This window comes from Rhipicephalus sanguineus, chromosome 10 (genome assembly GCF_013339695.2).
Source record: "Rhipicephalus sanguineus isolate Rsan-2018 chromosome 10, BIME_Rsan_1.4, whole genome shotgun sequence".
Lineage (NCBI taxonomy): Eukaryota > Metazoa > Arthropoda > Arachnida > Ixodida > Ixodidae > Rhipicephalus > Rhipicephalus sanguineus.
In genome coordinates, this window is record NC_051185.1 from 14,983,820 (window position 1) to 15,011,264 (window position 27,445).

General features: G+C 47.3%; 1 protein-coding gene across 3 annotated transcripts in view; it reads right to left on the reverse strand.

Moving 5' to 3' along the window:
• Positions 1 to 27,445, reverse strand: part of LOC119407095 (galactosylceramide sulfotransferase) — a 96,212-nt gene that overhangs the window by 30,514 nt on the left and 38,253 nt on the right. Inside the window, exon 1 of one of the 3 annotated variants that reach the window (XM_037673930.2) lies at positions 8,783 to 9,316. The exons of the other annotated variants lie outside the window; for them this stretch is intronic. Coding sequence (XP_037529858.1) covers positions 8,783 to 8,848 — 66 coding nt within the window. The 5' untranslated portion in view covers positions 8,849 to 9,316. Of the gene's footprint in view, positions 1 to 8,782; positions 9,317 to 27,445 lie in introns of those variants that run through there. 3 annotated transcript variants of the gene reach the window in all.

The following is a 27,445-nucleotide window of genomic DNA, read 5'->3' on the forward strand; positions in this document are numbered from 1 at the left end:
TTTTCACTTCATCGCTATCGCATCCAAATCCAAGACCCTAGCAGCCACTAGGATACCACGGCGGATGAGCCAGCTATGCTTCGATGCCTGGGTCGTGACAGAAGCGCGTCGGATCGAACGGACGGCGCATCGATTTGCGCAGCAAAAAGCGAGAACGATTCGTAGCCGAAGCGTATATGGCGAGATTGTTCGACACAGTCGCCAAAAAAGGAGTCGCTTCGAACACGTGCACGCGCTCACGTTAAATGTATACAGTCCGGTCTTGCGTATTGACCGGTACACCTTAACGCATGCGTGTGAACGCAACATGCGCATTCGAACCGCTTTTGCCGCGAAGGAAGCGGCACGGTGACGCCCACGGGCACATGTCAGGAAGTGCGAGTGCAAGAGTGAAAAAAAAAGGAAGAACATTCAGGAGCCCTTGCCTTGTCGGGAAAATGGGGGCAAGCGAAGCCTGGTGTGTGCGTGCCTTCTTTCTTTCTTTCTTTCTTTCTTTCTTTCTTTCTTTCTTTCTTTCTTTCTTTCTTTCTTTCTTTCTTTCTTTCTTTCTTTCTTTGCGTTCATGTGTGTCGGCGAGGGGTATTGCCAAAACCGCGATTTGATTATGAGGCCCGCCGTTGTGTAAGGCTCCGAAAATTAATAACTTAATAACTGTCACCCTTAATAATAACCCTTAATAACTGTCATGTAACACGCACATCATCTTACAAATACCTTGGCGTGCATCTATCACCCACACTATCATGGATCACGCATATAGATAAAATTTCAGCACAGGCATCTCGCACTCTCGGCTACCTTAAACGTAACCTTAACGACGCTCCAACATCGACCAAATCACTCGCATATCTAGCATTCGTTCGTCCTCAACTTGAATTTGCCTCATCCAGTTGGTCACCTCATCAGGCCTACCTAATCGACGTCCTTGAACGTGTACAAAACCGCGCCGCGCGCTTCATTGCTAAAAATTACAGCCGACATGCCAGCATCACTCACATTAAATCTTCGCTGTCATTGCCTTCCTTAGATTCCCGCCGAAAGATCGCTTTGATCTGCTTATTTCATAAAATAGCATCCGGTAAACACGTAACCACCCTCCCTCTTTCCCAACCGACACGAACGTCCCGCCGTTTGCACAATAATCGTTCCTTCAAACGCATTTTCGGACGCACTAACGCATTCAACTCATCAGCACTGCCAGTAGCACTTCAATTATGGAATGGTCTTCCCGATAACGTTGTCAACATTCATGACCCTATATTGTTTCGTCACGAAGTAACCACCATTTTTTCATGACTAGTGGCTTCTTCCTTCCATTAAATCATATACATGCTCTTCACTAATTATTGTATAATTGGTTGTTGTCAAGTGGTGTATCCTTACAAATGAGTATCTCTGCATTTTTGTTTATTAGTGGTATGTCACGCTTGCTCTCGCTAACAATTATATAACGTTGTTTCATAGCTTTATCTAGCATAACATGTATCGTTTTAATGCTTTACTTATGTGATCTTATACACTGTATAATCCCCCCCTCACACAATACTCCTGCTGGAGCCTGTGGGGGTTTTGTAAATAAATAAATAAATAAATAAATAAATAAATAAATAAATAAATAAATAAATAAATAAATAAATAAATAAATAAATAAATAAATAAATTTCGACTACCTGGTGTTCTTTAACTGCCTCTGACATCGCACAGTACGCGGGACTTTATCATTTCGGCTCCATAGAAATGCGACCGCCGCGGCCGGGATCGAACCCGCGACCTTCGGGTCAGTAGCGGAGCACCGGTCGTAACCAGCGCCGAGGGGAACAGTTGATAAAAAAGAACTCGTGTGGGAAGACGACAGGGGCACATCGCGGTTATAGTATTTTATAAAAGATCTTTGTTTTCTTTTCTTTCCTTTTTTTTTTTTTGAGAACACCCCGTGTATGACTCCGATATAGATCAAAGTTTCCCCTAACTTCAGGAATCAAAGAAAGCTGATGCGTATAGGCGCACTTTTACTCAAGCCCTGCCTAACGTCCCTCTCAACCCTTATACGCGGCACGTTATCATTTCGGCGTAAGCTGCTTCATATAACCGTACACTTTCAAGCCACAGCGGGCGTCACAACACGTGGGCGACCCGCCGGTCACGGTTTAAGTCGCCCATGAGCAAATACGGCTTCCTGTACATACCGATTCCAGCGATTAGTGTCGCCGAAGCGTTGGTAAACTATAACTGAGGAAAACTTCTAGTGAACGAAATAATAAACACCTCACAGACTTTTGCGAAATACCTCTTGGAGCGGCGGTTCGTTTCGATGTATGCCAACTGGTAGAGAGACGTGTGATCGTTTTGTTGCGTGCCTCTACTGTACGTGGCCTCACGACGGATCGTTGAACTGCAGCGACAGTGCAGATATTCCACGTGGGTGACAGTCTTCGATAGGTTACTGAAAACCGGGGCAGGGCAGGTGCGCCGTTTCCGCATCAAGAAAAAAAAAAGGAAAAAAAGGTACGACAGCTACGGCATGCATGATCGAAAGCTGCTGCATACAGAAACGGTCGAGTCCGCGCAAAGCAACCACCTTGATTATTGAACAGTTCGATATTAAGTGCGAAGCATTTCATGCCTTACCAAAGGCACTGTGAGCGTATTCATTCCATTATTCTATCCATCCATCTTTGACTGTTGACCCGAAGGTCGCGGGATCGAATCCCGGCCGCGGCGTTCGCATTTCGCTGGAGGCGGAATGCTATAAAGGCCCGTTTACTTAGATTTGGGTCCACCTTAAAGGGACACTAAAGAGAAACAATGAATTGGTTTAGATTGATAAAGTGTGCTCGGAGAACTCTTGTGTAGTTTATTTCACCACCATAGGTTTATTATTAGAGGAGAAAACCAAGTTCACAGTTTCATTTTTAAGTTTCGCGCCGACCTTTGTAATTCGTGACGTAAAAGACTTCAAAGAGCATTTAACATATTTTGGCGCTACTGGCTCGCCGAAATTTCCACAAACTCGTTATGTCAAGTCTCTGGCCCCCTCAGAGGGCAATTTACATTGATTTAACCAATTAGGAACTACGTAGGCCCAAGCAGGCGCCGTCAAAAATATGTGACGTCACGGCAAATGGTGCGGGAATTCCAAGGTGGCGTCGCCAGCTGTATTTTCTTTTTGCGCGTTTTCTCGCTTATTAAGCGTCTTCGTGCAGAAAGCGTGGTGTTTTTGGTATGGTGGGAGACTATATCGTGGTTGCGAGAAAAATAGTTTTGCTCTTTAGTGTCCCTTTAAAGACCCTAGGTGGTCGCAATTTCCGGAGCCCCGCGTCCCTAAGAATTATATCGTGATTTTGAGGCCTAAAACCCGAACAGTTATTGTTATCCATCCATCTGTATGTCTATAGCCGCATATATACGTATTTGTGCGCTATCGGTAGTTTCGTTATCTTGGTATACATAAACAAAATCGGCATGACATGAATAGCATGATGTTCATGTCATGTGCAGTGCTCACGGATTGAAACGGGACAATTTAGGGCTAAGTAACTAACGTATACATACTTTCGTGTCCACCGTCTTCAGTTCGGATCATATATCAGCGTAATTTCGACTCGAACGCGTAGATCAGACCCAACATTATCTTTAGGGACGAGATTCGTCGCGACATGACATGGTTATCACGAGCGATTGCGCATACCAGTCGTTATACAAAAAAAAAAAGAAAATTGACGTTGCGTTTGAATCCTTGAGTACTGTAGTACATCACGACAAGATGACATCTTGACACCATTGTGGTCGACACCATGGTGACACCAAATAGCGGCTTAGCCTACTTACCGATGTTCATAGAATGTGATAAATAACGCCTACGGTAATGACTGTGTCTGCTATAGTAAAGCTAACATCCAAACTTCATACCCTACATTGTAGGTTGCGCTGTTTCCGTATAAAAAAAAATGGAAACAGCACGAAAGCTGCTGCATGTAGCCGGAGGCTGTCGAGTCGCCATTTTTTACCATTTGTTTCTTGTGTTTGTTCTTTTCATTACAATATGAATAATATCTCAAAGACACGCCACGCGAAGCAGGAAGCGAAATTTGACCTGTTCTGGCTTAGAAAAAAAAAAAAAATCTCACGGAAAGTTTTTTGTTCCTTTATTTTATTTTTCGTATCGAAGTAAGCACAAGTCTTGGGGTGGCATGTCCGACGTATATGCGCGCCGGAGTTGAGTCGATTTTTCCCGATTAAGTTGCCGGCTACCGTGGCTATACAAGGTTGCCGTGTTTCCGACGCACGTGATTTACACCACGCATTTTGAAAAGCAAGCTTTCGTTTTTCGTTAAATTTCGGAGGCACGTGAGCACGCTATAAGTGCTTTTGACGTGCGCCGAGTCGTACACGGTCCCAGCCCCCCCCCCCCCCCCCACCCCCCGGTCTTCCCCTTGGCAACCTCCGTTCCGCGCTATTTCGAAAAGAATTTCCTAATTGTTTCTGACGGAATCGCCTTTTTATAGCAAATGCGCTGTCAACGAGACTTAACCGGGGAAATGACAGGCGCGGCTTCAATAACGGTACCGACAACGCGACCCTGCAAAGGACAGAAGCAGTAAAAAATGCGCAGCAAAACAGCGCCGACGTAAACAACAGACCAGACGAGGAAAATGACACGTATAACACGTAATGAAGGAGCCCTTTCCCTATCGGGAAAATGGCTGCAAGCGAAATGCCTGACGTACTGCTTCTTTCTTTCTTTCTTTCTTTCTTTCTTTCTTTCTTTCTTTCTTTCTTTCTTTCTTTCTTTCTCTCTTTCTTTCTTTCGTTCTTTCGTTCTTTCTTTCGTTCTTTCTTTCGTTCGTTCGTTCGTTCTTCCTTTCTTTCTTTCTTTCTTTCTTTCTTTCTTTCTTTCTTTCTTTCTTTCGTTCGTTTCTTTCTTTCTTTCTTTCCTTCTTTCTTTCTTTCTTTTTCTTTCTTTCGTTCTTTTTCTTTCGTTCTTTCTTTCTTTCGTTCTTTCTTTCGTTCGTTTCTTTCTTTCTTTCGTTCTTTCTTTCTTTCTTTCTTTCTTTCTTTCCTTCTATTGCGTTACGCAATGCTCCCTCCTAACTGTTTCCTTATGCCGGGAATTGGACCTTCACCCACGTGCTTAGTAACGCAGCACTTCAGTTGCCACAGGCAACAACAACAACGGTCATGCGTCCATATATCCAGGCAACAATGAAACGTGGCAACGTGAAACGATAATTCACCTCGACAAAAGGCACCGTATCAGAAACGGCTGATCGCCGACAAGACCACGACCGGGAGCGCACCAATTATTAGAAAACGGCGCATACAAATACGTACCTTCGAGGGCCGCATTTCTAGTGCGCTCGCCAGCACCCGTGTCGTGGACAGTTCTTTTGGAGTTTCGAGTGCTGGGAAGAGCCACGCGTCTAGTATACGGCCCCCGTGTCCGTGGAACATTGAAAGCGCGCCTGACTGAAACTGCTACTGTTCTCCCCTCCGAAGTGGGCCATAAAACGGGGGACACATGCACCAGTGTCAGCGGTTGTTTTTGTGTGTGTGGGGGGGGGGGGGGGGGCAAGGAAGAGAGCCCGGAGGACTCGGGAACACATCAGTCGCCAGCGAACCTTTTGAGCTGCGTGGACGTTTCCTATTTTGGTGTACCAGTAAATAAGTTCGTTTTGTTTTAATCACCGGCTCTGTCTCACCTTTGGATGTTTCACGACTAGAGCTAGCGAGTCGTAGAGACAGTACAACCCGGTTTTTCACGCACGACGCCGCCACCGAAATCCGTGAGTTATAAGAACTCCGCTTAAAAATTAAAGAATGTATAAAGAAAATATGGCACCAGTAGAAGTATTCACAACAAGACGCGGCGCCTGCTGCAATAAAGGAGCGTAAAACTACTCAGCACGTTGTAATGGATTGTCAGGACATTCAGCCAGAATTGGATTGTCAGGACATTCAGAGGCTCTGAGAGAAACTGGACTTGAAGTACCATTAACCGGTCAGCTGTTGAGATATGCAAGGGACAAGGTTAGTGTATTGGCGTGAAAAATGACCTAACCCGAGTCGTTATATACAGAGGTACGTTATAACAGTACAATTGAGTAATAGACGGCTCGAGTGAAGAAAAAGACAATCAGAATGAGATAGCCAGGATGCTCTAGGCTGCAATAGATTCAAAGTCACGCAGCTAAGGTCGAGATCGCGGGTTCGATTTCCGGCCGCACTTCGATGGGGCGAAATGCAATAGCGCCCGTGCATACTTAGATTTTAGGTGCACGTTAAAGCTCTTCAGGTGGTCAAAATTTATCCGGAGAGTCTTCAACTGCTGCCTGCGTCGTAATCGTATCGTGGTTTTGGCACGTAAAAACCCCCAGAATTAACTGTGGCAAGATTTTACCGCTCGACGCGTCCACCGTTTCTGAGTATAGCGAAGGGAGGATACGTAAGCTCTAGCAGATAACAAAGATCATAATGATAAGGAAGTAGTGGGCACTTTCCTTTAGGTGTAATGTGATGGCAGTGAACGACACTAAACTGAAAGCTGCGTGCGCGCGCACGGGTGGATGAGCGTGCGTGTACACGTGAGAGGGGCATGTACACAGCAACGACCCTATATGTATAGTTCTTACATGGCTACCGGAAAGGTTTGTCTGCGCTCTCTCATTCGCTGATTACACTCGATTGTATCTGCGTACGCGTGTCTGTACGTATTATTTGTGCGTATATGTGATCATTGTATACTACCAGGTGTATCAAACACGCGTCCCGACCCGCACGTGCCTGTCGTCACACTTTTTTATTCTTAATAAGTATGTTCATGAGCTACACAGACGTGGCTGGTCTCAAGCGTTTTTCTTTTTTCGCGAGGCACCCCTTGTGGTCACCATTAGTTAAAACCTGTGGGAAAAAAAAAAAGTCTATAGTTGAGAATCGGCGTCCGAATTTCAGTCATTCTTGGGACCAGTATCGATGTGTCCCTCGAATCCTGTCATCAAATGCCCTTCAGAAATGACCCATGTACTAGATAAGGGAAAATGCCTTCTTTCAAATGGCAACGTTAGCTCACATATTGTTCAAACTCCCTTTCCCGAACAAGTGTTTTCAGTCACATTCTGCGATCATTGGAATGCGTCCCGGGATTCGAACAGCCAACCTCGAAATCGGCAGGGCGAAACCGCTAGCCACTGAACATTCGAACGCCTGCTCGTATTGCGCGATCACGCATATGCTTCGAATTGACAGCTGCGCATAAGGCGTTATATCACTAAAGGAGGAAGGACGCATACTATAACGCTATTGTTTGAGTCTCTACTTTTACTGGTTTCCCGCCTACATACTGCGCTTTTTTTTATTACAAGTACATCGTGCTGATTCGCCTAAGCATCCACTTTAGCAAACACATATACTTGTGGCAGTTAAAGATCTTTTAGCAGTGCCGGTTTAACGTACGGTCCCCCTTGGGGGAAGTCATGCTTAGGATGCTTCGGGCAGGGGTGGCCCTTACACCGGCTGTCGTCTCAAGGGGGAACTGGTCGCATTTACCGCTGAGTGCTGCGTGTCCGTATACTGCTCTGTTCCAGTGATGCAAGCAGATGCATACCATCTTATATGGGCATGCCAAGAGTTGCAATCGGAACGCTCCGGTCACCTCCTGCGAGCCGGTCTTCTCTAAAGTGACACGACCTGTTATGACCGCTGGATACATGACAACAGATTCCACAAGACACCGCCTCACTTCATGCACGGCGCACATCTAAGACACATATTAAAGTACGGATATAGCATACCGTCGTAGTCGGCACGTAGTTTTTAGTCTGCAAGTCCTCTATTAGCCAATTCGGTAACCTCATCACGTTGCCGTACGTAATGAGCAACTCGCGAGGCTAAAAAAGGGTTTTAAAGAAAGCTACGTGCCGAACACGACGGTCCGAGTATTTTCTTACGGTTAACCGGCACCTCAGGACTTTCAATGAAAGTGTTGCATCCATTCATCCAATCGGGCACTGCTAAAACACTAGTGTGTCTGACACGCCGCAAACGAAATCGCTCGATATAGACGCTCGCATGGTGCGCTGCGCAATAAGCCAGCTGTGACATACGTCCTGACATCGTCAACCTGAACCTGGTCGTTGACCTCGTTTTATCGGAATTCGGCTCGCCGGACGTGCCTCATCCAGAAGCACCGTTAATCCGCCTTCCAATGGAGCCAGCAGACAGGATACATTTTTCGCTTGTTTTACTTCATAATAAGGATGGCCTGCCCAGCTAGTTAGTATACATTTACACATTTTTTTCTTGTGACGAACAGCTCAGAACAAACTAAACACGAAAGAAGCAAGAGATACGCTCTTTTTATGTATACGTATACATTAATAAAGCTTCACCCACTCAAGAAAAAGGAATACGCTGCGCAACTTGACAGTCACATAGGCCAGCACACGAGCGCAGACTTGCGACTAACTTTTATTCCGCACAGTCTGCGCTCGTCTGGTCTATGTGAGTGTCAGGTTGCGCAGCGTATTCCTTTTTCTTGAATACTGGAAAACGCGGATTCGACACAGGACAAAGAAAGAAGGAACACTGAAGCACAGGACAAGCGCTGTGTCCTGTGCGCTTGTCCTGTGCATCAGTGCTCTTTCTTTGTCCTGTGTCGAGTACGCGCTATCCTGTATTTGAGACTATGAACCAACTAGCCCCGCAATGAATTTTGTTAAGCTGTATTTCTTTTTTGTTAAGAAGCACCAACTATCCCAAGAAATCCTCCTAAACTTCGTTCACTCACCCGCACACCCAAGCAAGCGCGCAGTAGACCACGGCACGAGTATCCACGGCTTCCTGGCAGGCACATAACAAGCACCACCCTCGAAGATAGCACAGGCGTCAATCTTCTCTCTTTTAGCCTCGGTGTCGGGAACTAAAACCAACCACCTCACGAGATGAGGCGGAACAACGATTCACTGGAAGGCCTATTCCGTGGCAGGACGGCAGACAATTCCGTGCAGCACGGGGAAAAGCCGTCCGTCGTCGCTTTTGACGTTTTCCAGGATGGGAACGGCGACAATTAGACGTGAAGAGGGCAAGTCGAGACAGGAATGCTACTGCTTCAGTCAGCTTGTACGTACTAGAAGATGCGGCTTGTCCGTCACTGCAGGGTCGGTCGGTTTTCGACTCGTGTGGCGAGCTCGGGAATCTGGGGAGGCGGATTCGGCGCCCGGCGTCGGGGTTTAAATTTAGAACCGTTCCCACTTCGCAGGCCCGGGTAAGAAGTGCATAGAAGTGTGCAATGCGAAGTGGCCGGCCCGGCAGACTCGCCTGATTCTTCTCGAAGAGTGCCAGCGCTTGCGTAGCATCTGAAGTCGTTCGTAGGCTGGGCAGTTCCGCAGAATACAAAACACGCGAAAATAGGAGGCAAGCTTCTTCGGACGAACTTTCGGAGGCCGCGCCCAGAGCAGGCAATTCAGCGTTTTGAAAACACGCGGTACGGACCGAGATGGGAGAGAGAAGAAGAGGAGGAAAGAGTGTTGTGTGGGCGAGGAGGGAGGACAGGCGCGGCGCGTTCCATCTTGACCGAGTCACCGCTACCACCAAACCACCAGCACCTCGACAGAAGGGAGAAAGCGTTGCGTGGGGGAGGGGACGTTGGAAAGGGGGTTGAGGGAGGGGCACAGCACAACGGAGCGAGCGGCTCGCTGCGGCGATCATTTTACGAAGAAGCGGGGGCAGAGAGGCGATTTTCTGTGTTTATTTGTGTTTGTGTTTTTTTTTTTTCGCTTTTCATGGTCGCCTTCTGAGAAGTCCCGTCGGAGACAGGCGAAAACGAGCAGACGAAGCGCCCCCCCCTCCTCCCACCATCTTCAGAGGGGTGGGGGAGCGTAAGAGAGGCGCCTCTGCCCTTTCTCAAGAAAGAGACATTTGGGAGAGGAGGCGACGCGCTATCGGCAGCTGGTTTCGCCCTGTTGACGACGGCGGTACACAGACCAGACCTCTCACAGAACCCCCACTGGGTCTTTGAGGGGGGTCATGGGCCATACCGGACGAAGGGGAACCGTAAGGCAGGGGGTGGGGGTGAGGGGGGGGGGGGCGGAAATGGCGTTAGTCATGACGAAACCGCCGAGCTACGCGCGCGATGGCACAACGATGTCGAAATTTGGATGCGAGACGCTTTCTTTTTTTTTCCGAAGGAGCTTTTTCAGGCTGCGTGGTGGTTATGACGAGGGAAAAAAATTAGAAAGAAAAAGAAACGATACAACACGCGTGCCGTATCAGTGTGCCGAAAGGGACTCGGTATAAAGTCACGAGGCGGTTGTGTTTGTGCGCCTTCGAGGAGGCTCGATGTTGTGCCGGATGCGGTAGAGAGCGTGGAAAGTTGGTCTTACCGCGTTGCACGTAACTACGTACAGCGCTGCAAAAGACCAGATAGACAGCGCGCGCTCCGGTGTCGGATCTTGCTACACTAGATTACAAAACGCAGTGAACTGACATCAAATACAAACGTTACCTTCAGTTGTGTTTGAAAACACAGTTGAAGAAGTTGATGGTCTTAATGTCCCAGTCAAAGCCGCGACATGATTGTCAGACACGACGTGGTGGAGGACACCGGATTAATTTTGGACCACCCGGGTTTTTTTTTTTAATGCGCACCTAAACCTAAGTGCATTGGTGTATGTGTGTTTTGCATTTCGCCTCCTGCGAAATGCGACCGCCTTGGCTGGCAGTCGAACCAGCGCAGTGCAAAACACTGGCGCAACCAAAGGGGAAGCGTTGAACCACCGCACCCACCCCCCTATATTTTTCGATTTTGCATATATATATATATATATATATATATATATATATATATATATATATATATATATATATATATATAATATATATATACATATATATATATATATATATATATATATAATATATATATATATATATATATATATATATATATATATATATATATGTTTAAAGGGTGGCTGACCCGCCAACCCCTCGTAAAAAATTTCTGGCTATTCCCCTAGTGCAAAATGTTGAATAATGTCGGCTATACTCTTGTCTTCATTAAATCTTAACCCTGTGAACTGCTTGTTTACTTTTTATTTTATATATATATATTTTTTAACGAAGCACGACCAAAGGCGCGCCCGACGGCTCATCACGCATACAGGAGTTGAGGTCGGCCCAGATAACGGCGTTGCGCCGGTGATGGGCGGTCAGCGGAATGACCACCTAAAAGGACGAGATAGGGCCCGCGTCGTAAAAAAAGTGTATGGCCGACACTCCACGAAGATACGGAGCCTGTTCCGGCACGCTGGAGCAATCGCAGGGAGGAAAGACGACGCCATGGCCTTGCCTTCTGCCGTGCTACACAACGCCCCATCGTGTCATCGTCCCCCAGGCCTTCTCCTGACTGCCGAGCCCGACGAAGTAGCGGGTTCGACTCCCAGCCAGAGCACTGCACGGGCCCGGGCCGGCCCGAAAGCCCGGGCCCGGCCCGGCCCGCGGGCCGGGCCGGGTAAGGCGTTCTTGGATCGGGCCCGGGCCGGGCTCGGGCCCTTGGTCTTCGGGCTCGGGTCGGGCTCGGGCCTGAGCCAGGCCCGTAGTAGGCCCGGGTCTCATACGTATAGGTATAATTGCGTGTGTACGTTGTGTGGCTTTGTTTTCGTTGTTTTATGGGGTTTAACTTCCCGAAGCGACCCAGGCTATATGAGACGCCGTCGTTGAGGGCTCCGGGTAATTTAAACCACCTGGAGTGCATTGGCGTGCATAGAAATTGCACAGTACAAGACGTCTACAATTTTGCTCCATCGGTATGCTACATGGGATTTCAAGAAAGGCCTAATATAAGTTTCCGCCATTATAGTGAGTGAAAGACGTTCTTGGGTACCGTGTAAGGAAAACAACGGTAAGCTGCCTAGATTAGTGTGTATAAGATGTGCGCGTTTGTATCTAGGGAAACATTTCGAGTATGCAGCTACGCTCGCATGCCCGTAGACTGGCCAACGCGACTTGTGGGTCATTAATATCTCAGGAGCTGTTTTTCGTGCATTTTAAGCAGTGTTGTAGGCGTTACCGAAAAAAAGTAACTAAATACGTTACTCGTTACGCTAACGAAAAAGTAATGCGTTACCGCCCTACGTTGCCTCTTAAAAAGGTAACGCGTTACCGTTACAGTTACCCTAAAAAAGTAACGGACGTTACTTCTGCCGTTACTCTATAGTCAGAAATTTTATTCACCGCATTTACACTGTAGGAACCCCAAATAACAGTTTTAGAAAGGTGATATTTATAATTCACACAAAATTTCCATCACTAACATTTTTTGCGCGAAGTACCGATTTAACGAGAATACGTTGCACAAATGTGTCGTACCATGGCAACAGTAGCGTAGCCAGCAATTTTTTTCAGGGCTGGGGCGGGGAGCGTTCAGCCATACTTTATGTATGGTTGTGCGTTCGTTTGTATGTGTGCCTGTACATATACACATGGAAAATTGAAAGATTTCGGGGCAGGGGGTAGAGGAGGGTTGAAACCCTCAACCTACCCCCCCCCCCCCCCGGCAACGACAGTGCTTCGCAATAGTGGAGTGACCTAAAGTCGCCTATACAGTTACACGTGATGGCTGCTAACTCTGTGGCACATGGTAAATCCATTTTCTCAGTGTGACGTTAAACACAAATTACATCTTATCATCAACGCTCTCCTTAAAGAAAACACCACAACTGTCAACAAATTTACAGTAATTCTGATAGTGCGCTTCTACTAACAAGGCAGAAGATCAAATAGTCATAAAGAAATTCTTAAACGGCATAGTTTCGGGGGGGGGGGAGATTTTTTCACATATGTATTTCTCCCCTTTAATAATCTGTATACCTGACTAAAAAAATTGCGAGCGTTTATGTGAAGGTGTTCAAGGTCACCCTCGTTCGCTGAAAAATTGGGTAACTATAGAAACGTGTACCCGCAGTTGCCGATAGAAAGAAGCAACTTTCATTTTGAAAACAAATTTGATAACCATCGCTAGATTATTGCAAGGAGAATTTTCCAATAACTACAGCTTCTTGTAGAAATAAAGCAACAGCTGAATTTGAACGCTGTCATCGGACAGATTGCCTCTCTCATAATCAATACGTCCACACCTACCCTGAATAGGCACTCGAAGGACGCATTGGGTGGTACTCTCAACGCCTGATTAATGAAAATAGCGCGAAAAAACGTAGGACGAGACGAGGAAGGCTAAAGCACAAGCGCATGCGCTGTAGCCTTCTTCGTCTCGTCCTACGTTTTTTCGCACTATTTTCATTCATCATGAATTACCAACTCGTCAACAGTCTATTCAATTAACGCCTGGCGGGCTGGCATGAGTACGCCGCTGTGACAATAGAACGTCGGGGCGAGCTCTGCAATAGTGGCGCCTATGAGACGAGGGAAATTTGTGTGAAACTTCCGGGATAATTGAGAAAAAAAGTAACGAGTAACGTGACACCTCACGTTACCGAAAAATGTTAACGTAAGTACGTTACCCGTTACAGTTCCTAAATAGTAACGAGTACGTTACTAAGTTACCGAAAAAAGTAACGCGTTACCGGTAACGCCGTTACTTGTAACGCGTTACCGCCAACACTGATTTTAAGTGCAAGATGCGGAGCGACTCTTATCCCAGGGCAAACGCCGTTGTTAATTTTCCCATTACTAGTGGCGATGCGCCAGACCATAGAGACACTCGTTTCCCCGAGTGGCGGTGACGGTGGCGGTGACTCGGGGAAGAAGGGTGGGACAAAGAACCTTGTTGTTTTGAACACGAAAACGTAGTGTAGGTTGGGTGTAGTTGCCTGCCGAGGAGTCAACACGACAGCTTTAATTTATGTAACGCTGCCCAGCCTGGCGTATTCCTCCCAGAAGCAGATAGAGCACGTTTTTATCCCCATTGCATTGTGCCATAGATGAGGTTTGCAGGAGACTTGCTACTTACTCAAAAGCCCTAGCTCGTATGCAGTTGATGTAGACTCAATTTAAAAATGTCTGCCATGCTTTTTTCTCCACTTTATGCAGGTATTATATTTTGTAGTTGTTCTTTGAAATGCAAAAATGAGATTGCGTGGTTAGCACTGCGTGCGTACATGAAAGAGCCAGCTATGACTCCAATTATATTTTATATTGCCCTGCAATCATTTCGCAAGAGTGTTACGCGCGTAATTCACCGAAAGTATACACAGTACCAGTGAAAGTCGTGACACTGAAAGAAGTTCCTAAAACAATCTAGAAAATATCTTGTGTGCGGCAGGTATCTTCACAATAACCGAAGACTGGACAGTGCCTCATTTATGCTCAAGGCATAACTAGCTGAAACGGGCAGGGCCGGGCCGGGCCGGGCCCAAACCTTTCGGGCCCGGGCCGGGTACGGGCCACATTCAGGAACACCGGGCCGGGCTCGGGCGGGCCGGAGCATGGCGTTTTCGGGCCGGGCCGGGCCCGGGCCGGAAAAATCGGCCCGTGCAGTGCTCTACTCCCAGCCACACCGAGGGCAGCACGAGCATGATTTTGTCTCGCGGGAAGAGGGGGCGGGGGGGGGGGGGTTGGACGCTGGTGTGGCTTGAGAGGGACCAGTGGCCTTTTTGCACCCCCTGCTGAAGCCCATGACCTCCCCCCCCCCCAAAAAAAAAAAAACGGTAATAAACAATCGTTTACTTAATTGTTGAGCAATACGAGATGTTGCCAGCGATTAGGGCAAACTGACGCGTTTGACGTAATATGCGTAATAAAAGCAGTGGCAAATTAGGGCTAAATATGCGCGATACATGCGTTCATTTTCTCGCCATTGCCACTAATTACGTCTGTACAGTTGCAAGTACCTCTCATTTTCAGTAACCTTATTTCATAGCTAACGATAGGTATTGCTCGTATTATACGACAGAATACGGTAATTAAATTATGGGATTTTATGTGCCAACACCAAGTTATGAATATGAGACAAGCTGTAGTTGAGGGAATCCGATCGATTACGACTACCCGGTGTTCCTAAACGTTGACCTATAAACCTAAGCACAGGAACATTTCTAGGTTTCATTCCCGTCGTAATAAGTACTCACGTCGTGGCCAGGAATCGAACCCGTGTCCTCGCGTTTAGCCGCTATATAAGCTTCCACGGACGTTAGAAGCTACAAACAACCGATCGTCATCACACACACTCGGACTTATATTTTCTTTAATTCTTTTTTTCGCTTGGCACATCCTAATTGCAATGTATGGATAAGTAGAGCGCAGCATGGTTTTTAATGGTAATCATTCGGTAGGCATCTGCCCGGTCGGGGACGGCTGAATTAAAGAAAAAGAAAAACAAACCAAAACTGACTTTTAACCCCGACTTGACCGGCTCCTTCTTCAGGGGTGAGGTGGCGCGAGGGAAAGAAGGATCACCCCCTTTCTGGACTGTTGCACGGAAGTACAAAAGCTGACGTCATGGCCTCGGCAGTGCGTTTTTCGGTGGGTCACGCACATTAACAACCGGAAAAGATTATGGAGGCGCCCACGAAGCCTTCGTTGACAAGGTGAATACGCTTTTGGTGCTTTGACAGGCGATTTGACAGCCACGCAGATAGGCTGGCAGGCACCATTCGTATATAATGGACCTTGAGAGCTAACGGCGGGAAGTGTTTCCCTGTCTGCGCGCCTGTCAAGGGACCAAGAAACGTGTCTCTAAGCACTGCTATGCGCCTCACGTCATCTCACCTCTGAATAACAAGGCCGGAGACGGTCGGGTTCCGAAACGTCGGTATCCAAAATAAATACTAGTTGGAGTTTTTCTCTGCTTCTTTTTTTTAATTTAGTAAAGTTGCTTTTCTGCCATCTTCAATAGAAAGTTTTAATTTTTTAGTGCCGAGGCCCCAGAGCCGCTTGCGTACGTGAGCCCTTGCGTTTTTTGTATTCCCAATGGGTGCGGTACAATGGAACGCAAGAGTGTGCGTGCGTGCGTAAGCCACTTGTGGTTCCCGCGGCACTAAAACTAAAGGCCTGAACACACGTATACGAGCTGCAACGCGTACGTGTGTTCGTGTGCGTGCGCGCATACAGACACTTACGCGCGCGTTTGAACAAAACTCAAGATGGTGAAGAATAAATTCGGAGTTAGACTCGAATCATATGCGCCAACTATACTGAGCATCTGCCTTGTTTTCCGCACCGGACCCACCTTTTCCACTCCATTAAATGTCACTCGAATGGCTCTAAGGACACTGACGTCGGAAGTGAGGCAGCACGCGTGCATTATGTTGTAGCCGACATTAGCGTGTGCGGGTACTAGGCGAGCAAAGACGGCAATAGCTTGCACGAACCAAAGTATATCAACAAAAAAGAAAAATGAATGATGTTTTAATGCATGTTTCGTCTTGGTTATAGTTTAATTGGATAACTTGTACGTCCCGCTTTGCATTACTAGATTCCTTGTTCTTTATTTTAGCTCGGATAATGTTTTCCTTTTTTTCTTTCGTGCTGACGTATAAACTGACCGACAAAGTGCTTCTGAAACCCTGATTTGCTTCTTGCGAAATGCTTCGCATTAAAAATAATTTTAGAAACTCGGGACGCTTTTGCTGTTGCGAAAATAAAACTGAATTTGAAGATGGTCGGCTCACCGCATACGCTTTTCGTGTACGGCAGGGGGTTTCGAGATTTATGTAACGGCTCTCCAAATCGCAGTGTATAGCAGTATTTATAGCCACGAGTACAAATGCTGGAACCCATATAGCAGCTTTTTTCGTGAACTCCACAGGCATTGACTTAATTCTTGGGTACGCAAGCCAGCCGCATGAACTCCGCAGTCCAAAACTGTTTGAGCATACAGTTGGGTGAGTACGCGGCTATACATTGTAATAAAAAAAAAAAGCCGGCAGATCCCACGCATTGTGGGAATCGATGTAATGCGAAGCAACCAGCAAAGATCTGCATACATCGTCTTGTATGTCACTAAGGAAAATGCGTGTCATGGTTTTCATGTTAACTCCTACTATTTATGTTCGTCACACAGTAAAGTCGCGCAATACCAATTTTGGTGTATATAAAGCTAGCGAAACGGCCACCGGCGCACCATGAGCGTGGCACGTAAGTCATGCTGTACATGACATGCGTGTCATGATTTTTATGTTAACTCGTGTTTTTATGTTCGTCACACAGTCACGTCGCGAAATACAAATTTCGGGTAGATCAAGCTAGCCAAACGGCCACCAGCGCCCCATGAGCGTGGCACGTAATTCACGCTGTACATGACATGCGTGTCATGATTTTCATGTTAACTCGTGCTATTTATGTTCGTCACACAGTCACGTCGCGAAATACCAATTTTGGTGTATATCAAGCTAGCGAAACGGCCGCCAGCGCGCCATGAGCGTGGCACGTAAGTCACGCTGTACATGACATGCGTGCCATGATTTTCATGTTAACTCGTGTTTTTATGTTCGTCACAGAGTCACGTCGCACAATACCAATTTCGGGATAGATCAAGCTAGCGAAACGGCCACCAGCGCCCCATGAGCGTGGCACGTAAGTCATGCTGCACATGACATGCATGTCATGATTTTCATGTTAACTCGTGTTTTTATGTTCGTCACACAGTCACGTCGTGAAATACCAATTTCGGGGTAGATCAAGCTAGCGAAACGGCCGCCAGCGCACCATGAGCGTGGCACGTAAGTCATGCTACACATGACATGCGTGTCATGATTTTCAGTTAACTCGCGTTAGTTATGTTCGTTACACAGTCACGTTGGAAGATACCAATTTTGGTGTATATAAAGCTAGCGAAACGGCCACCGGCGCACCATGAGCGTGGCACGTAAGTCATGCTGTACATGACATGCGTGCCATGATTTTCATGTTAACTCGTGTTTTTATGTTCGTCACAGAGTCACGTCGCACAATACCAATTTCGGGATAGATCAAGCTAGCGAAACGGCCACCAGCGCCCCATGAGCGTGGCACGTAAGTCATGCTGCACATGACATGCATGTCATGATTTTCATGTTAACTCGTGTTTTTATGTTCGTCACACAGTCACGTCGCGAAATACAAATTTCGGGTAGATCAAGCTAGCCAAACGGCCACCAGCGCCCCATGAGCGTGGCACGTAATTCACGCTGTACATGACATGCGTGTCATGATTTTCATGTTAACTCGTGCTATTTATGTTCGTCACACAGTCACGTCGCGAAATACCAATTTTGGTGTATATCAAGCTAGCGAAACGGCCGCCAGCGCGCCATGAGCGTGGCACGTAAGTCACGCTGTACATGACATGCGTGCCATGATTTTCATGTTAACTCGTGTTTTTATGTTCGTCACAGAGTCACGTCGCACAATACCAATTTCGGGATAGATCAAGCTAGCGAAACGGCCACCAGCGCCCCATGAGCGTGGCACGTAAGTCATGCTGCACATGACATGCATGTCATGATTTTCATGTTAACTCGTGTTTTTATGTTCGTCACACAGTCACGTCGTGAAATACCAATTTCGGGATAGATCAAGCTAGCGAAACGGCCACCAGCGCCCCATGAGCGTGGCACGTAAGTCACGCTGTACATGACATGCGTGTCATGATTTTCATGTTAACTCGTGCTATTTATGTTCGTCACACAGTCACGTCGCGAAATACCAATTTTGGTGTATATCAAGCTAGCGAAACGGCCGCCAGCGCGCCATGAGCGTGGCACGTAAGTCACGCTGTACATGACATGCGTGCCATGATTTTCATGTTAACTCGTGTTTTTATGTTCGTCACAGAGTCACGTCGCACAATACCAATTTCGGGATAGATCAAGCTAGCGAAACGGCCGCCAGCGCGCCATGAGCGTGGCACGTAAGTCACGCTGTACATGACATGCGTGCCATGATTTTCATGTTAACTCGTGTTTTTATGTTCGTCACAGAGTCACGTCGCACAATACCAATTTCGGGATAGATCAAGCTAGCGAAACGGCCACCAGCGCCCCATGAGCGTGGCACGTAAGTCATGCTGCACATGACATGCATGTCATGATTTTCATGTTAACTCGTGTTTTTATGTTCGTCACACAGTCACGTCGTGAAATACCAATTTCGGGGTAGATCAAGCTAGCGAAACGGCCGCCAGCGCACCATGAGCGTGGCACGTAAGTCATGCTGCACATGACATGCGTGTCATGATTTTCAGTTAACTCGCGTTATTTATGTTCGTTACACAGTCACGTTGGAAGATACCAATTTTGGTGTATATAAAGCTAGCGAAACGGCCACCGGCGCACCATGAGCGTGGCACGTAAGTCACGCTGTACATGACATGCGTGCCATGATTTTCATGTTAACTCGTGTTTTTATGTTCGTCACACAGTCACGTCGTGAAATACCAATTTCGGGATAGATCAAGCTAGCGAAACGGCCACCAGCGCCCCATGAGCGTGGCACGTAAGTCACGCTGTACATGACATGCGTGTCATGATTTTCATGTTAACTCGTGCTATTTATGTTCGTCACACAGTCACGTCGCGAAATACCAATTTTGGTGTATATCAAGCTAGCGAAACGGCCGCCAGCGCGCCATGAGCGTGGCACGTAAGTCACGCTGTACATGACATGCGTGCCATGATTTTCATGTTAACTCGTGTTTTTATGTTCGTCACAGAGTCACGTCGCACAATACCAATTTCGGGATAGATCAAGCTAGCGAAACGGCCGCCAGCGCGCCATGAGCGTGGCACGTAAGTCACGCTGTACATGACATGCGTGCCATGATTTTCATGTTAACTCGTGTTTTTATGTTCGTCACAGAGTCACGTCGCACAATACCAATTTCGGGATAGATCAAGCTAGCGAAACGGCCACCAGCGCCCCATGAGCGTGGCACGTAAGTCATGCTGAACATGACATGCATGTCATGATTTTCATGTTAACTCGTGTTTTTATGTTCGTCACACAGTCACGTCGCGAAATACCAATTTTGGTGTATATCAAGCTAGCGAAACGGCCGCCAGCGCGCCATGAGCGTGGCACGTAAGTCACGCTGTACATGACATGCGTGCCATGATTTTCATGTTAACTCGTGTTTTTATGTTCGTCACAGAGTCACGTCGCACAATACCAATTTCGGGATAGATCAAGCTAGCGAAACGGCCACCAGCGCCCCATGAGCGTGGCACGTAAGTCATGCTGCACATGACATGCATGTCATGATTTTCATGTTAACTCGTGTTTTTATGTTCGTCACACAGTCACGTCGTGAAATACCAATTTCGGGATAGATCAAGCTAGCGAAACGGCCGCCAGCGCGCCATGAGCGTGGCACGTAAGTCACGCTGTACATGACATGCGTGCCATGATTTTCATTTTAACTCGTGTTTTTATGTTCGTCACAGAGTCACGTCGCACAATACCAATTTCGGGATAGATCAAGCTAGCGAAACGGCCACCAGCGCCCCATGAGCGTGGCACGTAAGTCATGCTGCACATGACATGCATGTCATGATTTTCATGTTAACTCGTGTTTTTATGTTCGTCACACAGTCACGTCGTGAAATACCAATTTCGGGGTAGATCAAGCTAGCGAAACGGCCGCCAGCGCACCATGAGCGTGGCACGTAAGTCATGCTGCACATGACATGCGTGTCATGATTTTCAGTTAACTCGCGTTAGTTATGTTCGTTACACAGTCACGTTGGAAGATACCAATTTTGGTGTATATAAAGCTAGCGAAACGGCCACCGGCGCACCATGAGCGTGGCACGTAAGTCATGCTGTACATGACATGCGTGCCATGATTTTCATGTTAACTCGTGTTTTTATGTTCGTCACAGAGTCACGTCGCACAATACCAATTTCGGGATAGATCAAGCTAGCGAAACGGCCACCAGCGCCCCATGAGCGTGGCACGTAAGTCATGCTGCACATGACATGCATGTCATGATTTTCATGTTAACTCGTGTTTTTATGTTCGTCACACAGTCACGTCGCGAAATACAAATTTCGGGTAGATCAAGCTAGCCAAACGGCCACCAGCGCCCCATGAGCGTGGCACGTAATTCACGCTGTACATGACATGCGTGTCATGATTTTCATGTTAACTCGTGCTATTTATGTTCGTCACACAGTCACGTCGCGAAATACCAATTTTGGTGTATATCAAGCTAGCGAAACGGCCGCCAGCGCGCCATGAGCGTGGCACGTAAGTCACGCTGTACATGACATGCGTGCCATGATTTTCATGTTAACTCGTGTTTTTATGTTCGTCACAGAGTCACGTCGCACAATACCAATTTCGGGATAGATCAAGCTAGCGAAACGGCCACCAGCGCCCCATGAGCGTGGCACGTAAGTCATGCTGCACATGACATGCATGTCATGATTTTCATGTTAACTCGTGTTTTTATGTTCGTCACACAGTCACGTCGTGAAATACCAATTTCGGGATAGATCAAGCTAGCGAAACGGCCACCAGCGCCCCATGAGCGTGGCACGTAAGTCACGCTGTACATGACATGCGTGTCATGATTTTCATGTTAACTCGTGCTATTTATGTTCGTCACACAGTCACGTCGCGAAATACCAATTTTGGTGTATATCAAGCTAGCGAAACGGCCGCCAGCGCGCCATGAGCGTGGCACGTAAGTCACGCTGTACATGACATGCGTGCCATGATTTTCATGTTAACTCGTGTTTTTATGTTCGTCACAGAGTCACGTCGCACAATACCAATTTCGGGATAGATCAAGCTAGCGAAACGGCCGCCAGCGCGCCATGAGCGTGGCACGTAAGTCACGCTGTACATGACATGCGTGCCATGATTTTCATGTTAACTCGTGTTTTTATGTTCGTCACAGAGTCACGTCGCACAATACCAATTTCGGGATAGATCAAGCTAGCGAAACGGCCACCAGCGCCCCATGAGCGTGGCACGTAAGTCATGCTGCACATGACATGCATGTCATGATTTTCATGTTAACTCGTGTTTTTATGTTCGTCACACAGTCACGTCGCGAAATACCAATTTTGGTGTATATCAAGCTAGCGAAACGGCCGCCAGCGCGCCATGAGCGTGGCACGTAATTCACGCTGTACATGACATGCGTGTCATGATTTTCATGTTAACTCGTGCTATTTATGTTCGTCACACAGTCACGTCGCGAAATACCAATTTTGGTGTATATCAAGCTAGCGAAACGGCCGCCAGCGCGCCATGAGCGTGGCACGTAAGTCACGCTGTACATGACATGCGTGCCATGATTTTCATGTTAACTCGTGTTTTTATGTTCGTCACACAGTCACGTCGTGAAATACCAATTTCGGGATAGATCAAGCTAGCGAAACGGCCACCAGCGCCCCATGAGCGTGGCACGTAAGTCACGCTGTACATGACATGCGTGTCATGATTTTCATGTTAACTCGTGCTATTTATGTTCGTCACACAGTCACGTCGCGAAATACCAATTTTGGTGTATATCAAGCTAGCGAAACGGCCGCCAGCGCGCCATGAGCGTGGCACGTAAGTCACGCTGTACATGACATGCGTGCCATGATTTTCATGTTAACTCGTGTTTTATGTTCGTCACAGAGTCACGTCGCACAATACCAATTTCGGGATAGATCAAGCTAGCGAAACGGCCGCCAGCGCGCCATGAGCGTGGCACGTAAGTCACGCTGTACATGACATGCGTGCCATGATTTTCATGTTAACTCGTGTTTTTATGTTCGTCACAGAGTCACGTCGCACAATACCAATTTCGGGATAGATCAAGCTAGCGAAACGGCCACCAGCGCCCCATGAGCGTGGCACGTAAGTCATGCTGCACATGACATGCATGTCATGATTTTCATGTTAACTCGTGTTTTTATGTTCGTCACACAGTCACGTCGCGAAATACCAATTTTGGTGTATATCAAGCTAGCGAAACGGCCGCCAGCGCGCCATGAGCGTGGCACGTAAGTCACGCTGTACATGACATGCGTGCCATGATTTTCATGTTAACTCGTGTTTTTATGTTCGTCACAGAGTCACGTCGCACAATACCAATTTCGGGATAGATCAAGCTAGCGAAACGGCCACCAGCGCCCCATGAGCGTGGCACGTAAGTCATGCTGCACATGACATGCATGTCATGATTTTCATGTTAACTCGTGTTTTTATGTTCGTCACACAGTCACGTCGTGAAATACCAATTTCGGGGTAGATCAAGCTAGCGAAACGGCCGCCAGCGCGCCATGAGCGTGGCACGTAAGTCACGCTGTACATGACATGCGTGCCATGATTTTCATTTTAACTCGTGTTTTATGTTCGTCACAGAGTCACGTCGCACAATACCAATTTCGGGATAGATCAAGCTAGCGAAACGGCCACCAGCGCCCCATGAGCGTGGCACGTAAGTCATGCTGCACATGACATGCATGTCATGATTTTCATGTTAACTCGTGTTTTTATGTTCGTCACACAGTCACGTCGTGAAATACCAATTTCGGGGTAGATCAAGCTAGCGAAACGGCCGCCAGCGCACCATGAGCGTGGCACGTAAGTCATGCTGCACATGACATGCGTGTCATGATTTTCAGTTAACTCGCGTTATTTATGTTCGTTACACAGTCACGTTGGAAGATACCAATTTTGGTGTATATAAAGCTAGCGAAACGGCCACCGGCGCACCATGAGCGTGGCACGTAAGTCATGCTGTACATGACATACGTGTCGTGATTTTCATGTTAACTCCTGTTTTTTTATGTTCGTCACACAGTCACGTCGCGCAATACCAATTCCGGGTTAGATCAAGCTAGCGAAACGGCCGCCAGCGCACCATGAGCGTGGCACGTAAGTCATGCTGTACATGACATGCGTGTCATGATTTTCATGTTAACTCGTGTTTTTTGTTCGTCACAGAGTCACGTCGCACAATACCAATTTCGGGATAGATCAAGCTAGCGAAACGGCCACCAGCGCCCCATGAGCGTGGCACGTAAGTCATGCTGTACATGACATGCGTGTCATGATTTTTATGTTAACTCGTGTTTTTATGTTCGTCACACAGTCACGTCGCGAAATACCAATTTCGTGGTAGATCAAGCTAGCGAAACGGCCGCCAGCGCACCATGAGCGTGGCACGTAAGTCATGCTGCACATGACATGCGTTCATGATTTTCATGTTAACTCGCGTTATTTATGTTCGTTACACAGTCACGTTGCAAGATACCAATTTTGGTGTATATAAAGCTAGCGAAACGGCCACCGGCGCACCATGAGCGTGGCACGTAAGTCATGCTGCACATGACATGCGTTCATGATTTTCATGTTAACTCGCGTTATTTATGTTCGTTACACAGTCACGTTGCAAGATACCAATTTTGGTGTATATAAAGCTAGCGAAACGGCCACCGGCGCACCATGAGCGTGGCACGTAAGTCATGCTGTACATGACATGCGTGTCATGATTTTTATGTTAGCTCGTGTTTTTATGTTCGTCACACAGTCACGTCGCGAAATACCAATTTCGGGGTAGCTCAAGCTAGCGAAACGGCCGCCAGCGCCCCATGAGCGTGGCACGTAAGTCATGCTGTACATGACATGCGTGTCATGATTTTTATGTTAACTCGTGTTTTTATGTTCGTCACACAGTCACGTCGCGAAATACCAATTTCGGGGTAGCTCAAGCTAGCGAAACGGCCGCCAGCGCCCCATGAGCGTGGTACGTAAGTCATGCTGCACATGACATGCGTGTCATGATTTTCATGTTAACTCGCGTCATTTATGTTCGTTACACAGTCACGTTGCAAGATACCAATTTTGGTGTATATAAATCTAGCGAAACGGCCACCGGCGCACCATGAGCGTGGCACGTAAGTCATGCTGTACATGACATGCGTGTCATGATTTTCATGTTAACTCGTGTGTTATTTATGTTTGTCACACAGTCATGTCACGCAATACCAATTTCGGGGTAGATCAAGCTAGCGAAACGGCCGCCAGCACACCATGAGCGTGACACGTAAATCATGCTGTACATGACATGCGTGTCATGATTTTCATGTTAATTCATGTCATCTATTTTCGTCACACAGTCACGTCGCAAGATACCAATTTTGGTGCATATAAAGCTAGCGAAACGGCCGCCAGCGCACCATGAGCGTGGCATGTAAATTATGCTGTACATGACATGCGTGTCATGATTTTCGTGTTATGACTTGTCGTTTATGTTCGCCATACAGTCATGTTACGCCATACCAATTTTGGTGTACATTCGATTAACCAAGCGACGAGGAGAGCACAAAGTCGTAGGCGGCTAGATAGATAGATAGATAGATAGATAGATAGATAGATAGATAGATAGATAGATAGATAGATAGATAGATAGATAGATAGATAGATAGATAGATAGATAGATACGCTCAAAGTCGCAGAAGTTCGCTAAGAAATGCTTCGCATTTAAAAACAATGTGGCGTCAACTCACCCAGTGTCGGGGGCAGAGCCTTATGGACTAAGTTATCCACTGTCAGCGCTGGACTTAGACCACTACACCGATGTAAAGTGACCGTTGCCTCTTCAGTGCACTACGCTACGCTGCATAGTATACGTGACATCTTTCCAAGGCGGCGCCGTGCTTCTGGGCGGCAATACGGTGCACTGCTGCGGTAGTTGGAAAAGAGAAAGATACTCGCAGTCGCGCGCAACCGCTAGACGAGCCGCCTGTCACAGCGGCCACCGCACTTCACGCAACGCTCAATTCGTATCCGCGAAAGACGGAACCTGTCGCAACTCAATCCGTCACTGCTCCCCCGCCCTCACCCGCCTCTCCTATCGGCCTACTTGTATCAATTCAGCATGTTGTAATCTCGTCAGATATCGTTCGATCCCCGCAGTTTCAGTTGCGATGGGATGACAGAGTCATCGACTGCTGCAGTGGTCGTCGTCGCCGCCTCATCGCGCGCGGGCGTTAGCGGTGGTGACGCCGATGGTGGTTATCAAGGCTGTTACTTTACACTCGCATAGAGATCTCCTTTTTTTTTTTTTTCTAACAGCGTATAGCTGTTTATGATCGGCAAACCCCCGTGTAGCGTTCGCCAAAGGCTACCATCATCATGCCGGCGCGCGCTTTCTTCGTCCTCTTCTGCTTCGATACCCGAACACGTGCGCCCGGCGCGTGCTTTCCTGCTGAGCCGCCTTGTCCCGCGCGAGATACAATAACTCGGATGGAGGAAAGAAGTGTTAATTTCAAGGGCTCGTTTTCTTTGTTATACACAATATTAATGAGAACTAACAGACAATAATGCCAAGGAAAGTATAGGGGATGTTTTTAGTAATAAATGTAAGGTAATAAATGTAAGGTCTGCCAGAACGGGACCCTCGTTCTGGCAGACTTGATGCTTTCAGGTAGTATGCGAGGGATTATTGGTCAGCTGCCAGCTCGTAATAAGTTCACGTGCTACGTGACGCCAACAAGGCAGAAAAAGAGTGTTCCACACTCGCCGTCATGGCTACTGGCGGCGCTGACTGACGCTCCCACGTTTAAATGCACACATATACCCTATAAAGTGGACGGGGGGATGGCCGCCGCGGTAGCTCAGTTGGTAGAGCATCGGACGCGTTATTCGAAGGTCGCAGGTTCGGTCCCTGCCCGCGGCAAGCTATCTTTTCGTCCACTTTTCCTTCTTCACAATTATCTTACATTTATTACTAAAAACAGCCCCTATACTTTCCTTGGCATTATTGTCTGTTAGTTCTCATTAATAACTCGGATGGGTAAGATAACGAGTACAGAGAGAGAGAGAGAGAGAGAAAGAAATAGATAAAAATAGAGAGCTAGACATAGAGATAAAGAAAGGGGAAAAAGAGAAAAGATATAGAAAGGTAAAGAAAGAAAGAAATAGAGAGATAGAAAGGGGAAGCGAGAAATAGATAGAAAAACAGGAAAAAGAAAGAAGAGAAAAACGTGACGCAAAATCACGTAACACTAGTCACGTGACGTGTTCCCACCAAAATCGCGTTACATTAGACACCTTACATGTTCCCGCCAAATTCGCGTAACACTGGTCACGTGACGTATAGTCACGTACCACTAGTCGCGGGACATCTACCCGCCAAAATCACGTACCACTATAGTCAAGTGGCGTAAAATCACGTACCACTAGTCACGTGACATTTCCCCGTCAAAATCACGTGGCGTAAAATCACGTGACTAGTGTCACGTGACATGTCCCCGCAGAAATGACGTAACACTAGTCACGTGACATGTTCTCGCCATGCCCATGTCGTTAAAGCGGCGCAGGGACAGCGGCTTTGGAGGGCAGCTTCTTCCTCGGGAGTCCGAACACTAGCTCGGCTGTTGGTTCCAGAGGCGGCAAACGTCAGTCATGAGGCAGCAAAACAAAAAAAAAACGAAAAAAAGAAGTTTTCCTGTACGAACGTAAGTAACGACCTTGGCTGTATAACCTCCATGGGCGTTTAGTTGCGGG